The sequence below is a fragment of the Truncatella angustata genome (assembly GCF_020726525.1).
Source record: "Truncatella angustata strain MPI-SDFR-AT-0073 chromosome Unknown BKA67scaffold_1, whole genome shotgun sequence".
Classification (NCBI taxonomy): Eukaryota; Fungi; Ascomycota; class Sordariomycetes; order Amphisphaeriales; family Sporocadaceae; genus Truncatella; species Truncatella angustata.
Window position 1 is genome coordinate 3658482 of NW_025763381.1, and position 14421 is coordinate 3672902.

The 14421-nt window shown below is 51.2% G+C and overlaps 3 protein-coding genes across 3 annotated transcripts; 1 reads left to right on the top strand and 2 right to left on the bottom strand.

The window, feature by feature from the left end:
* Positions 1–2894: 2894 nt before the first annotated feature.
* On the bottom strand, positions 2895–6050 carry BKA67DRAFT_546481 (uncharacterized protein). Its single transcript, XM_046101396.1, has 3 exons — positions 5036–6050; positions 3410–4840; positions 2895–3359 (listed from the first exon to the last, which is right to left on the bottom strand). The coding sequence occupies exons 1-3, from the start codon at positions 5576–5578 to the stop codon at positions 3318–3320; spliced, it is 2016 nt and encodes a 671-aa protein (XP_045964138.1). The 5' UTR covers positions 5579–6050; the 3' UTR covers positions 2895–3317.
* A 230-nt stretch (positions 6051–6280) lies between these two features.
* On the top strand, positions 6281–9873 carry BKA67DRAFT_546484 (uncharacterized protein). The gene is made up of 2 exons (XM_046101397.1): positions 6281–6505; positions 6600–9873. The coding sequence occupies exons 1-2, from the start codon at positions 6332–6334 to the stop codon at positions 9819–9821; spliced, it is 3396 nt and encodes a 1131-aa protein (XP_045964139.1). The 5' UTR covers positions 6281–6331; the 3' UTR covers positions 9822–9873.
* Positions 9874–11342: 1469 nt separating this feature from the next.
* Positions 11343–12998, bottom strand: BKA67DRAFT_35935 (uncharacterized protein). Its single transcript, XM_046096408.1, has one exon. It carries the CDS (start codon positions 12874–12876, stop codon positions 11518–11520), a length of 1359 nt encoding a protein of 452 aa, XP_045964140.1. The 5' UTR covers positions 12877–12998; the 3' UTR covers positions 11343–11517.
* Positions 12999–14421: the final 1423 nt, after the last annotated feature.

A 14421-nucleotide genomic window follows, 5' to 3' on the forward strand; every position in this document is an offset into this window, starting at 1 on the left:
CACGAAGATGGCATGGGGGGGCATGCACATTGGTATGGGCACGGGCAGGGAGCAAGGTCGGAAGGCCAGGAACCCTTGACACGCGTTGCATACAGCGAATCAGCGTTCCCTGCCAAGTTGGGAGCGACGAGGATCCAAGCCCGAATGGGCCCAAGTATTGTTGAATCACTAAGTACGGCAAGCGCTATGGGGATACCCAGCGGCTGACATGTACCATAGCAGCGCGGTACAAACCTGAAGCTGAGGCATGGCTGGGTGTGTTCGGTTCCGTTCTCCGTACCTGAGCGCGCAGAAAGGGGGCTTGTGCTGTAAGGTACTGCACGTACATACATAGTGCGAAGGTTAGTGCGCTTCATCTCCAATCTGACTTTCAACGGTCAATTTGAGTTCGGCTGTGGCAATGCTTAGGTAGGTAGGTACTGTAGGTAGGCAGACATTGTTGTGTATGACCTCGTTCGTGCTTGTGTAGTACATAGACTGCCGCAGTGGTCGGTCGTTGGCAGAAAGGGAGCAAGGTGCGCAGAGATGAGAATTCCAGCTACTCCACCAGCGTTGCTCTCTCAATGGAGTATCTGATTTGCGCTCCGACGGAATCACGAAATGGCCCATGGGATTTAATGAGTGTTCAAGCATTGCACTGGGGAACAACACGATAGGCACAGACTCGGCTCGTCCAGCGGCTCTTGGGCACACGGATTTCAGTACTTGAGCGAGGTGAAAGGCCGCCGCTGGCGTCGAATATTGCTGAATTAGTTCATGCTTTTCTCGATGTTGGCTGGACTGGCCCTAGACTGTCCGCGGGCACTAGCCCGAATGGCATAGGTGAAACCCTGCATCCCCTGAAAGATGGCTAGCCTTGCTGGCGAACAAATGCGCTTACCCTTCTCCAGTTAGAAAATAGAGGAGACCTCAAAGAGAGGTGTACTCAGTATTACTTCCATGTGAGGAGGTGTGGTCTCGGTTGCGAGGAGAGCTTCCCTTCCCGGAGCGCTATTCACACGCCACGTTCCTCCTCAGTTACACCATGACGCCGGTCAGGATACAGCCAAGACCCTAGTTGGCATTCAGTGCAGCGACGGAACATCTTGGACGGTACGGTGTACGGGGAACAAACGATCGATTCTTAGGATGACGAAAGAACAAAAAGAGATTCTACTGTATGGGCGAGATGCAATGCCGCAGGCCTAACCACTCGGAACCAGAACCTAAAATCGACAGAGTTTGGGCATGCAAATGTGAATTTTGAGCTTCATAATACGGGATTAGGAACTCGGAACTCCTCATGTGGTGGCCAGTAGTCGTGTAACCTGCATCGCAAAATCCTTCACCGTGTTACAATTAGTTTCCCATCGTACCCGTCACTCACGCCAACTAAATTCGGGTCCTCAGTTACGACAAGCAGCAGCCATTGATTCAGATCCCATCGGAAACCGTCCATAGACGGGGTTGAAGAGGATTTGGTGTCGCTAGCCACATTCTTACGCGCCTTTTCAACTACAGCAGTTATCCGGTACTTCTGCCCTCATAGGTCATCTCCACGCCGCCACCCGAAATATGGGTATTGGTGTTGCCACAAGAGGTCGTATTCTGGTCTCGTGTTGTTAATTGAAGAATACGTATGGACAAGCATGATTCTGTTTTCCCTTTAGCCTTCTGTAGAGCAACGATTCGATGTCTCACGACTCGTTATCTCGTATGACAAACGAGACCGTTGGGACGATTTCTACCGTTGCACGGGGTCATTCTCGCTTTTGTTCGAGTAAACTCGGTGTGTTAGATATAATTTCGTTTGTAGGAAAATCTCTAAACACAGCTTCTGGAAAGATCAACGCATGCACGCTCTGTAGATTCATCCACACATAGGTCTCAACGATTCTGTTGAATGTGATGGTAGACCCATGCATCCAGATGAGCACAGAAGAACAAGCTATGTACAAACTCGTACACCACAATAAAATCAGCCGGTCTCTGCCACCCGGCCGCACACAAGGTGGAGGGGGCGGCTACGGGCCTAAGCCTCCAAAACCTTCATCGAAATCTTGCATATGCTTCCCGCGCGGGAGATTGGCTTTTTGCTGTAGAATCCAGGTCTGACGTCTCTGAGACCCTTAAAATATCTAAGTCCTCATACGTCAATTCGACGACACTGCGAGAATCGTGACAGACGATCACGTTGCCGCTGGCCGACGGGTCATTGCCTAAGCGCTTTGCCCTTGCGGTCAAGTGCCGGGCGGCGAATCAATCATAGATGGCCGGTAAGGTTATCTCACACCTCTAATTTCCCTGCGCGAACGCGCGCGCCAGCCAACCGGGTCACGGTATCACGACATCGCGTCTGCCATTGGTGGTTGGATAAATTCTAAGTTTCCTTGCCGTTGATCATCTTGTGTGTCGAGGATGCTAATAATTACAATATCGTGAGACTCAATGCCACCAAGCGCCCTAGCAAAACGTCGACTACATAAGCACCGGTTGATTATTCGTCATAGGGTGCCCTATGGTATGTCTTGTCATATATCCTCGTTCGCAAGACCTCACGTTACGCTGTTTCTCACAAATGTGCGGGTGTTGAATCTGGTGCTTGCAAAACTAGACTGCCGATTGTCAACACGAACGAATCTCGTTGGACTGCAAGATCAACATCTAGAAGAAAATAATACCCCATTGCAACGTTTCGGTGAATTAACCCAGCCACATATGAGCACGTAGTTCATTGCATTAGACACATGCGTCCATATAACTAATGGGTGATATGAAGCCTATATGGACTAGCATGGGAAACCAAGCTCACGGTGTGCCAACTGTACCAGCGGGTCGGCCTTCCTTACGCTCAACAAAATAATGATTCACGGGATTTTACGATCTGCTCTGGAACAATTGCTTGATACGGTGAACCCGACTCAATTGTTTTGCTGGAGAAATGCTGCAGGATTGCTAACCCTAAGAGCAGTTGCCATTCTTCACTTCTTGATAAAGTCACTGAAATTCGAACGGATAAACCGTTGAGTCCGTGTGCTGTCAGTCCATGCTTTTATTTTCCCTGAAGACAATGCAGCGGGGTTTGAATTTCTGTGCTCAGCATCGGACCGTTCTGCCTGCAAGATGTCTTTTGGGGCAATATCGCGGACCTCATCTACAATGCTAATGAACTTCCACCATTATATATGTACTACACGATCTGACATAATAACCCTTTTGGTGCGCAGGCCGTTAATTTTATCCCTTCTCTCAAAATCAGGCCTCCATCAGTCATAAACTCCTCGCAATGCACCGTTTCAAAAACTCCAGTGTCGGAAGTGATCGTCTGGATATCTTGTTCACATAGGGACCTGAGCAAAGGCTTCAGGCGGAAGAGAAGCCTACACGTTTCATTAGAATAGTCGCGTAAAACAAGAGCGTTGATGCTCACCTTCTTCTCGTTGAACGTGAGCAAAGCCGCATCGAAATTCCAGCCGGCGACATCGAGGCACATCTTGGAGTACTCAATAGTCATGCCGGTCTGCTTGCAGAGCTCGAGCGTTATCTGTTCTTGTGTGGGGTTCGCGTTCGGAACTGGAGCTGGCATAACCTCGGGCACTCCGCTCTGCGCAGGCAGGGGGGCATGTGCGCGCAGTTGCAGCAGGTCGCTGACAACTCGAATCTCGTTCCTGCCAGGAAAGCCAGGTCCGATCACGAAGGTGCGCGAAAAACTCCTTGTCGCGGTTTTTTGTGTTTCCGGGTCCTGGTCTTCAAATTGTCCATGCAGTGTAATGACCATGCCTTCAACGCCTCCCAAGTTTTGTCCAGTCGGATCGGCAAGGCCGTTCATAGGATGGCAGTCGACGATATACTTGTCGAACTCTGCACTAAGACTTGGATGCCGTGTAGGGGGTAGTCTTGACCAAGCATTCTGCACAAGGCCTGTGCCAACAAACAGACGTTGCCATCGGGCATTCTGAGTGGTGATCTTGTGGTGATTCCTTGACATCTTAATGTAGTTTGTCCAGGGCAACGACACGGACCCAGGAATGTACGACTGTGTCGTCATAACCGAAAACGAGAAGACGCTTTGCTCGTCGTAGTACTTCATTGCCAGGCCTTGACGATCAGTGTCGTACAAGCCGATGAATTCGCTGACGAAAGCTTCGCCTATGCGGTTGACATCGCGGAAATCGGAGCCGAATTGCGGGATTGGAAAGACTTTTGGTATTTGTGCAGCGGCCTCCACCTGCTCCTTGGTTCTGACCTGAACGTTGCTGAGGTTCTGTAGTCGAGGCCACCACTTCATTATGTCAGCGGCATGGGTTGGATCGGATGCGATAGGATTGTCGTTGAGTAGCAGGGTCTCGAGTTTTCGGAAGCGGTGGCTCCACTTTCGCAAAGACTTTGTGTCTTTGAACTGATTTCCTGACAAGTCCAGGTTGATCAGATCTGGGAAGGTATCGGCAAGCGATGTAATCTGAGTTACATCGTCGATGTTATTGCCCTTCAGACTAATGCTGACAACACCATCGCGCCTTTCCTGGGCTGATTTGAAACTTTGTTCCACTATAACCATGAGCGCACGGAATAGCTTTTCGGGGCTGGCCTGGTTGAGCATATCCATCTGCTGTAATATGACATCCTGGCTCAAATCTGACAGGTCGAGCAGCTTCGCTGCTTGGTTGTATCGTTGGCCAAGAACCGTTGTCAACTGCTCCTTGACGTCCTTAGATTTCTCAGATAGTGGAGGACCAGATCCGTCGGTGGTTTCTTCGACGGAAATCCGCGTACCAGCGAAGTCAAAATTGTTTACTTTCTTGATTTCCTCCGCGTCTTCCTTGCTTGCTGTGATGTAGACAAAGTCACCCCTTATTGATGACTGCTAGATGTTAGCCAAGGTAGAAACACCTTGTTGGTTATCCAGGCATCCGGGGTAGGTGCACGTGGCCGATGGACATAGACTTGTCTTCTCCTCGTTGTTGCGAGCTATGGCACGGCAACGAGATGGAGAGTCGGTGCCGCTCCATAGACCTTAAAAGAACCCCAGAGTATCGGATCAGATATACGGACTTACCTTCTTAATGTGGACAGGGCGATTTGTTTTGCCGACGGTGGAAGCTTTACGTTCGAGGAAAATGATCAGATCTCGGAGCCCGCCGTCGTCGTTACTAGCGGCTTTGCTGTTCTTCAGACCTCCGATTCGTAATGTCATGGTATGCGCAGCATTAATGGGGCGGGAGGAACGTGTATGCCTGCCAGACGTGTCGATTCCGGCGGCAACGCGAGAAGACATGTTGCCTGAGCCACCCTCGATAATCTTCTTGACCATGTCTGCCGCACGGCTCGTGGGTCTTGGAGCGCGACCACCAGCTGGGGCCGAACGAGCAGAGCGTCGGGGGCCAGTGGGTGGTGCGGCAGATTTGTTGGCATTGGACTGGCGGTTGCCACGACCAGGACCACCAGCAGCGGGCGCATCCATGACAAGATCCCCATCTCTATCGGTTTTCGTAGGACCGCCAGCTCCACGCTTCTTTATACCGGAAGGGCGACCTTGAGTTTTATTGAGAGAGCTGGACCCGCGCGCGTTGCGCTGGGCACGGGGACCGGAGGGCGCCATGGTGATTTGCGTGCGGCAGGCGAAGAGGCTCGTGCCAGAGGGCTGAATAGTCGGAGGACGACTTGGGGCGTAACCGTATTCTGACAGGAATCAACCACGGTGCTAACGGTCTCAAAGTCGGACTTTGTCAGAGGGCGATCGTGGGGCAAGCCAAAGCTTAACCATACGGCGGTGGATGATTTTCTTCTTCTTTTCTCTCTTTGGCGGAAGGTGGTGCTGAGCGCTGGACGGAGCTGGAGGGGAGAAGGCTTCTACCACTGTCGCGAAACGGGTTCGTCCTTTAGAAGTGCGGTGGAGTGTGTCAAAGTGGGCAAAGCCACTGCAGAGTAGAAGGTGAAAGAAGCAGGGTCAGCGCGAAGTAACGGTGAAGCAGGATTCGTTTGTGGAATACTCGGTAAAACAAATGAAAATGAATGAGGTCCGGTTAACAAAGAAATCGGCGAGTGACGACAAAGGCTGTCCTGGTTGCTTGCGACCCTAGGAAGTGGGAAAAAAGATCGGGGCCCAAGCTTTCTCCAGCTACAGTAAGAACAATCAAATCAGCCACGCTTGTTGCCTAAAGCGGGAAGATCAAGCCCGAAATGGCGGGGTCTTAGCTCCCCAAAGGGCTTAGCGTATTTTCTAATTGGTCAGGTGAGTTGGCGACTCGACGGTCGTGCATCCTTGCCTCCTTCGCGTCTCATGCTGGGATTCCTGTCGCGTTGAACGACCAATTACCACTTCCAGGACATTGACAGTGCAGTCGACCAAGTCATGGACTCGGACGAATTCGATGATGACATTCTCGATGAGGATCTGATCATTGCTGCCACCCAATTTCCTTCCAACATCCAGTCAAGCAAACCTACTGCCACTTCAAATTTCCATCCCCACGTGCAACGCCATGGCCGGGTGGCGGCTGGGAATAGCTTCAATTCACCGCAAAGGGTTCGTGCACCAAACCCAGCACGTTTCGTCCTCGGCAGACGTCCTGCAAACATATACGGTCGATTGCCTGCATCGAGGCTGATCCATGTTATAGAACAACCCGACATCAGGCATTCATAATGCAGCTGGCTTCATTGACCTCGATGACCTGCCAGATGATGCATTTTCCAGTCCACCACACACCTCAGTAACGCAAGCCGCTGCCGGCAATGTACGTACGCCAGCACGGTTTGGTGGGCCAGCCCCCAATTATCGGCAGATGACGCTCTTTGGTTCGGCGGCTCCCCAAAATGGTGCCTCAGAGCCTGCTCAACGCATGAATAGTATACGTAAGTTTCGTGCCGATCTACCAGAGGAAAAGCCAACCCATCACGACATTGACCGCGATGCCATGAAAACATGGGTTTATCCTACAAATTTGGGGGCCATCAGAGAATATCAGTATACTATAGTCAAAGAGGGGCTGTTTAACAACACCCTGGTGGCTTTACCTACTGGTCTCGGAAAGACTTTTATTGCAGCCACCGTCATGTTGAATTTCTATCGTTGGACAAAGACAGCCAAGATCATTTTTGTGGCCCCCACCAAACCACTCGTATCACAACAAGTTGACGCTTGCTTCAATATCGCTGGTATCCCAAGATCGCAAACCACGTTATTGACCGGCGAGATCTCTCCAGCCCTCCGAGAGGATGAATGGAAATCAAAGCGCGTGTTTTTCATGACGCCACAAACTTTAGAAAATGATTTATCTTCTGGTGCCGCAGATCCAAAGTCCATCGCGCTTCTAGTGGTGGACGAAGCCCATAGAGCTACGGGCAACTATTCATACACCAAAGTCGTAACCTTCCTCCGACGGTTTTCCAGCAGCTTCCGCATCCTGGCTCTCACAGCAACTCCAGGGTCGAAAGTTGAGGCAGTTCAGGAAGTCATTGATGGCCTCGGCATATCGCATGTCGAAATCCGCACCGAGGATTCTCTTGATATTCGGCAGTATGTTCACCACCGACAGGAAGACATTGAGTTGCTGGACCCTTCCGAGGAAATGGTGTTTTGTAGGGACTTGTTTTCCAAGGCTCTGAAGCCATTGGTGGACAAACTGAGCCAGCAAAATATTTACTACGGTCGTGATCCAATGTCCCTGACTACTTTCGGATTGCTGAAAGCGCGGAAAGACTGGCTGGGAAGAGCGGGCCATTCCGCTAATCAAGGAGTCAAGTTCATGATGTTTGCGATTTTCACTATTCTACAGGGTCTGGCCCATGCAATAAAACTACTGAATTTTCACGGCATCAAACCCTTCTATGATAACCTGGTTCGATTTAGAGAAGAGATCGAAGACAAAGGCGCAAAGGGTTCCAAATTCAAGCGTCAGGTCGTTGACTCACCTGACTTCCAGCAAATGATGGGTAAGGTCGGTGACTGGCTAAAGAAGGATGATTTCGTCAGTCACCCGAAGCTCACTTGTCTTTCCGAAACCATTCTCAATCATTTTATGGACGCAGGCGAAGGCAGAGAGGACGGTGGATCTTCTAATACAAGGATCATCGTCTTCAGCGAATACCGAGACAGTGCAGAGGAGATCGTACGCATACTCAACCGTCACGAGCCTCTCATAAGAGCTGCCGTTTTTGTCGGCCAAGCAGATACCACGAAGTCATCCGGCATGAAGCAAACTGAGCAGATCGAAAGGATCAAAAAGTTCAAAGAGGGTGTTTTCAACGTGCTCGTCGCCACTTCCATCGGCGAAGAAGGGCTGGATATCGGTCAAGTTGATCTAATTGTGTGTTATGATGCCTCGGCTTCCCCCATCAGGATGCTGCAAAGGATGGGACGAACGGGAAGAAAGAGAGCCGGAAGGGTTGTGCTGCTGCTTATGCGAGGAAAAGAGGAGGATAACTATGCGAAGTCAAAGGATGGCTATGATAAAATGCAGCAGATGATCTGCGAAGGAAGTCGTTTCGCATTCAGGCACGATCTGTCTACGCGAATTGTCCCACGGGACATCAAACCTGAAGTAGATAAGAGGCATGTCGAGATTCCCATCGAGAACACGCAGAATCAGTCACTCCCAGAGCCCAAGAAGGGGGCGGCTCGGAAGAAGAGAGCACCAAAGAAGTTTCACATGCCTGATGGCGTTGAGACCGGATTTACCAGTGTTGCTTCCATGCTCGGAAAGCGGCCGAAGAATACAACAAAGTCAAAGGTTCAGGCAGAGCCTCGGGAGGAAGACGAAGTGGCCGACATTCCCGAGGCGCAAGCAGTCTGGCTCAACTCCCGGCAGACAGAAGAACTCCGAAGCACTTACCAGAATTTGCCATATTATCAGGACCAAGTCCAAGAGGTTCCCACTGCAGATCTTACAGCGCAGACCGAAGCACAAAGAACACTACGCAAAACTGTGCTTTTGATGCATGGAGAGCATACGAAACAATGTGTTAAGCTCTTCCGGAAGATGGCAAAGATCCATGCAACGCCAACTTTGTTTCAGGGATCTTATACTCAGCTAGATGGCAGTCGTTATCTGGAAATAAGTGTACCCTCTGATCTTTCGGATTCTGAGATAGATGTTGCTGAAGTAAAACGACCGCCACAGAAGAAAAGAAAAACTGCCCAGTTAGATGGCGACGAGGAAGTCGAGGTGAATTTTCGACCTCGGAAAGCCCCAGCTAAACCACGTCAGATACAAAAACCAAAGGCAGTATCAAAGAGCAAACAGGCTGTACACCACAACACATTTACAGACGAGGACGATGGAGGTGTGCATGATGGAGATTCACTAGAGTTAACCCCGCCACGGCGCCAGAAGCCTGTTGTCAAAAACGCAACATCCCGTTCGGTGCCGACGAAGAAGCGCGGTCGTCCATCGAAGAACAAACAATCAGGCGTATATGATGAAAGCGCTGATGAAGGAGATGATTGCCGTCGAACCAGTGACCTTGAATTGACAGCCGAATCCGATGATGGTTCAGATCTAGAAGATTTTGTTGTAGGAGACGATGTTGCTACATCTTCGGCAGTGCCAACGTCCAGTATGAGGCGCGTCTCCACATCGCCTACGACGCCTTCAATGTCCTCGGTGGCGGGTCGACAATTTGGGCAGGGGAAGCAATACTATGAGAAGGCAAGCCTGTCGACAACTCAGGACAGCGAGGACGATATGCCGTCGATGAGTCAAATTGTGGGCAGGAATAAATCGCGGGCCACGGAAGCATCCGATCTAGAAAAAACGGACGACGAAGAGATCGTCCAGAGAATAATCCGCGGACCCAGGAGGCGTGCTGTGATTAATGACGACGAGGACTCTGACGTTTAATAAGTACGTACTGCACAAACCGATTTAGAGCAAAATGAATAAACGTAAGCCGATGAGATGTTCTCATGCATTCCAATTTCCAAATCTGCCAAGAGCTGAAAATTCCGTACACACCTACACTCAACTGCAAGACTTCTACGGTAGTCACAACGCTGATTCGTAAACTTATTCGCGATTACGTTTCCCAGGTTTGACGGCTTAGCAAGTTGTAACAACGAAAGCGTGGTTGTCTCGGTGACTGGAGTAATTTCCTGACCGCCCCGTACCCTACTAAGGGTAAAGAGCTTGCTCATGTGCTATAAGGACCAGCTTTAGGACTGATGCGGTCGTCAGAGTTTCAATCTCCATCGTTACTCTAAAGATCATGTCAGCAATTCCAGCTATACTGTCATCTACACTAGAGACACGGTTCTGTAGAGTTTGTCTCCACAAGCTGACAGGGAGACACTCATTGGCATCTTGAGTATTCGGAAAGATGGAGGAGGTGATCTCCATGTGCTTCTTTTCCCAGAAGGGGCTCAGTAGTTATTGTCCAACAAGCAGCAGGCCCGTCATGGCGAGATATCTACTGTGCCCGGGCCGGGTTCCTTGCGTCTCTCATAGATCACTCGAGAGCTATCACAAGCTGCGTGCCCGAGATCTAGCAGGCCGTCACCAAAAAGCCTGGAGTGAGACATGATAGTTCCCGCTGTACTTTTACTCATGTTCGGTCGATCCAGGGGGTCTTACTCATTACCCACTAGCACTGCATACTATATCCGTGACTGAGCACCATGTTCAGGTTCTCGTCGAGAACAATGACAGCTGGCTCGACACATCTCGAATCGCCATCCCCACCCCCCAGCTACCGCCACGCAAAAGCGTTGACAATTCACGGGGTGTAGTCGAATACTTGCAAGGCCCGATACATGACTCAGAGCCTGGTGCGTCGCGCGATGAAACTACATGCAGCTCAACCGATTTAGGATCATTTTTCTGCCCTGGATGAAGAGTGAAAATACGTACTTCCGCGGTACAGCTTGATACTGTTCCGGCAGGGTTTGGTTTGTAAAATGGCAGTGGATTCTTTTTTTGAAAACTCCCTCCCCCCTGCAGAATAGAAAACATGTAACTTTGAAAGCGGTCTGGGAGGACCTTTCATCAAGTCTAGAGACCAAGGCGCTCGTTCTAGAAAAAAGAAAAGAAGGAAAAAAGGAAAGAAGAAAAAAAGGAAAGAAAAAAGCTGAAGATGAGATTTTTGACTACATAGATACTAGGTTGGCGAGCCTGAGGAACTTTCCGCCATAGCGCACACATAGCATATTCCAGTTCTTGTATACAACCCAATAATCTCAAAATCGAACGCATTGCACTTCCATTACTGCTCTCAAGTTGTCTGCTGTTACTTGACCCCTCTAAACGAATGCTATCTCAGGACCTAACATTGTCTCCCTTCAGCGACCGTAACCACAGTCGTTGTTGAATCCATTTCTCGTTCCACATATCATCAGCGTATTCAATCATTTATCCGTGGGTCCCGTCACGCCCCGTTCACTCGCATAACCCTACAGCCATTAAAGCAAACTCCAGTCTTTCAAACGCCCCGAATATGATGTCAATGCTAATGTGGCCAGCAGGTCTCTCGCTTGGCCAGGTATATCCTTCCACGCTGCTCCCGGTTCCTTGTATGAAAGCATACAGTTCATAGTGATGCTGCTTAGGCAACGACTGCCTTACCCATACCGCTTCCCCAGCGGAAACGTTTCAGCGTGCCGCCACTGCTCCTGATGACTTCTCTCCCACAACTTCCTCCATCTGAGACCACTGAAGCATTTCCAGCCCCGAGACCACTCAAGACCTCTTGGCGCCCAACCTCGCGTCCAATCACATAGCCTGCACCGAATCCGACCACGCTCACCAACACTACGACACCAGCGCCCATGACCCACGTCATGAGGGTGGGGCTGATTAGAGTTTCCTCTGCGTTCAAAGGCGATGAGTTGGTCTTCTTCTTCTTCGTGGCCCTTGGAGATTTTCCCGATGACTGCGGCGGAGTTGCTGGGCGCTTGACTTTCTCGGGTGTGACAGATCTGGTTGTCGTAGGCGGTGAAGGCGATGGGTCGCTTCTGAGCACCCTCCCTTGTGCAGTCGGTCGCGGCGCAGGATCCATGAGTTCACTTTCAGGGACGAAGCGGAGATTCACTGGCTGGCTACCAACTTGGGCGGTTCTCTCGCCTAGTTTTTTCTCGTTGTCTTCTTTGAGCCCTCTCGCTGCCGCCGCGCAGCTCAGCAATGTGGTGAGGCTAGCACGTAATGCTTCATCGTTATCGGCCTGATAATTGGGCGACGTGAAGTTTGGGCTCCGGCGGTCGACCCTGGTGTTACTGCGCTGACTGAATGATGGGCGTGGATGGTGTTGCGGAATCGCAGAGCTGGTCGAGTGACGATGCTGCAAGTGGGACGGCGGGTGGGTGAAGGCATTCGGCTGAGGTCGGAATGGCTCCGACGGCCTGCGGGAGCCAAGGGCTGTCGAATTCTCGTCATCGTCATCTTCCTCATCACTGGATTCAGTCTGAGCTGGATAGACGTTGCGCAATGGCGTGGGGTTTGGACTAGGCGTCGATGTGATGTTCTCGGTCGATGAGGTCAGAACATGATCGGAGTCTGTTTCGCTCTCTTCGTATTCATCTTGACTGCCTGTACCGGCGGCCACTTGTGCAGCAAGTTGTTGTTGTTGTTGCTGCTGCTGCTGTTGCGCCAGCAGATGGTTATATGATTGTGGATGTAAGCGTCGCCTGCGGGCATACGCGGACGACCCGACTCGTAAGCCAGTAGTGACTATCTCGTCGCCAAGCGAGGATACAGAGGATGATGATGGGTGCGAGGATACTTCGATCCATGATTCTGGTGCTGTGAGAAGGCTGCCGGTGTTTTCAAGAAGTTGGATAGACTGACCATCGTGCCGTTGTCGTTGTGACTGAGTGCCCGACCTAGCGGGCGCGGGTGTGCTGGTAACCCCGGACGTCATACTGTTGCCCTGCTGGTTCTGATTGCCAGGTCTGTCTGAAGTTGACATGTTTATAAGATATTAAGAGAGTAAATGGAAATAGGCGTTGAACACAGAAGAGAGGCTCGGGACGATAGCGCAGTAGAAAGTGGTGTCGTCCAGATCCGGGCCTCACCGACTGCCAAGTAGTATATCCCAACAAGAGCCCCGCGGTGATAGCACGTACTGCGCAGGCGTGGGCGCGGGCGTGGGAGGACTTCAAAGGCAGGGATCCCGCTGATCTACACGGCCGACCGCGGGGTGGTTATACTTGTTAGTCAAATATGGAGTGCTTTGTCGAGTCGGTATTTGGGGAGAAACTAATTTTGAAGCGAGCTTGTCCTGGAAAATGGATGCAGGGCAGATGATGCAAGGGAGAATCCCCAAAGAAGGCTGATACATAGACCGCCGGTTTCTTGGGAGAGGTGAGAGAGGTGGTCACAGGTCGGGGTGGAGGAGGCATGCGCTTCTGCTCGGGGGTGGCTGTCCGCTTCTGGCTTTGCGGCGCTCGAGCTGTTCTTTGTTTCCCCCAGACACCTACGCAGAGTTGCTATCCGATCAAGTCCAGGTGAGCCAACGTCGCTTGGATGTAAGAGTGTGGTTTGGAACGGGCTTCTACGGAACTACAACAGATGCCCGAGCCTTCCACTCTGTCACGGTGGTCGCTGTATTGTTCAATCCAGCAGAGCAGGACCCTTGGTTATCTCCCAGTGAAACCCCAACCCGGACTTTGGGGGATGGGACACTCCCGTGCTGATGTGTGTGTAAGCGACTTTGGCGACAGCAATTGCGTGGGTGGGTAAGTTAGGTGAGACGAGACACCCAGTCTGGCCCCCCCCCCCCGGCCTGAGGCCCTGCCAGGGTCCGATGACGATATGCACTGGCGGGTCTAGCGTGCCTAGCGTGCCTAGCGTGCCTCTCGTGCCTTATGGAATGGGCCCTCTTGGCACTGCTGTGGTGCCGTGGAACGTCTCGATAGGCTTGCTTCGCGCTGATAAGCGGTGGATCGTTGAAACTCAAGTACATAATTAAAAGACTGGCGGGGTATTCACCTTTGACGCGAGTTGAGGAGACGGCATCTCAAGCTCGCCTTCATCATGCCATCGCACATACGATGGACGTGAATGTGCGCATATGTCAGTCCATCAAAACGAGCACAGGCACGACATGGCTGCCTCTCACGTCTCACTTGACATGACCAGCTCAGCCGGGCACTTTACGGGCACACCTCTCCCTCGAATAGTATTGGGCTGCGCGGAAACGACTAAGCCGTCCTCCGTCTCGCTTGAGATGATGGCATCATGAGAGCGAGTGGGCAGTGCACATGTGCCCCCCAGCCACTTAGAATACCAGACTAGGCATTCCGTCTTTCTAGCTTCACTTTCTGTCAGCGGAGCGCCATCCTTTGCCGATACAGGAGCAGCCATATCTTGCAATTCTCATTCTTCTGGATTCGCGGGTGAGCAACAGCTGATTGATTGTGTTGATAAAACCACCGAGACTACTGCTGCAAGGGATTGAGATCTACCATGCACCTCGGGCCGCCTGTACTTTTAGGCTCGTATGATATGTCAC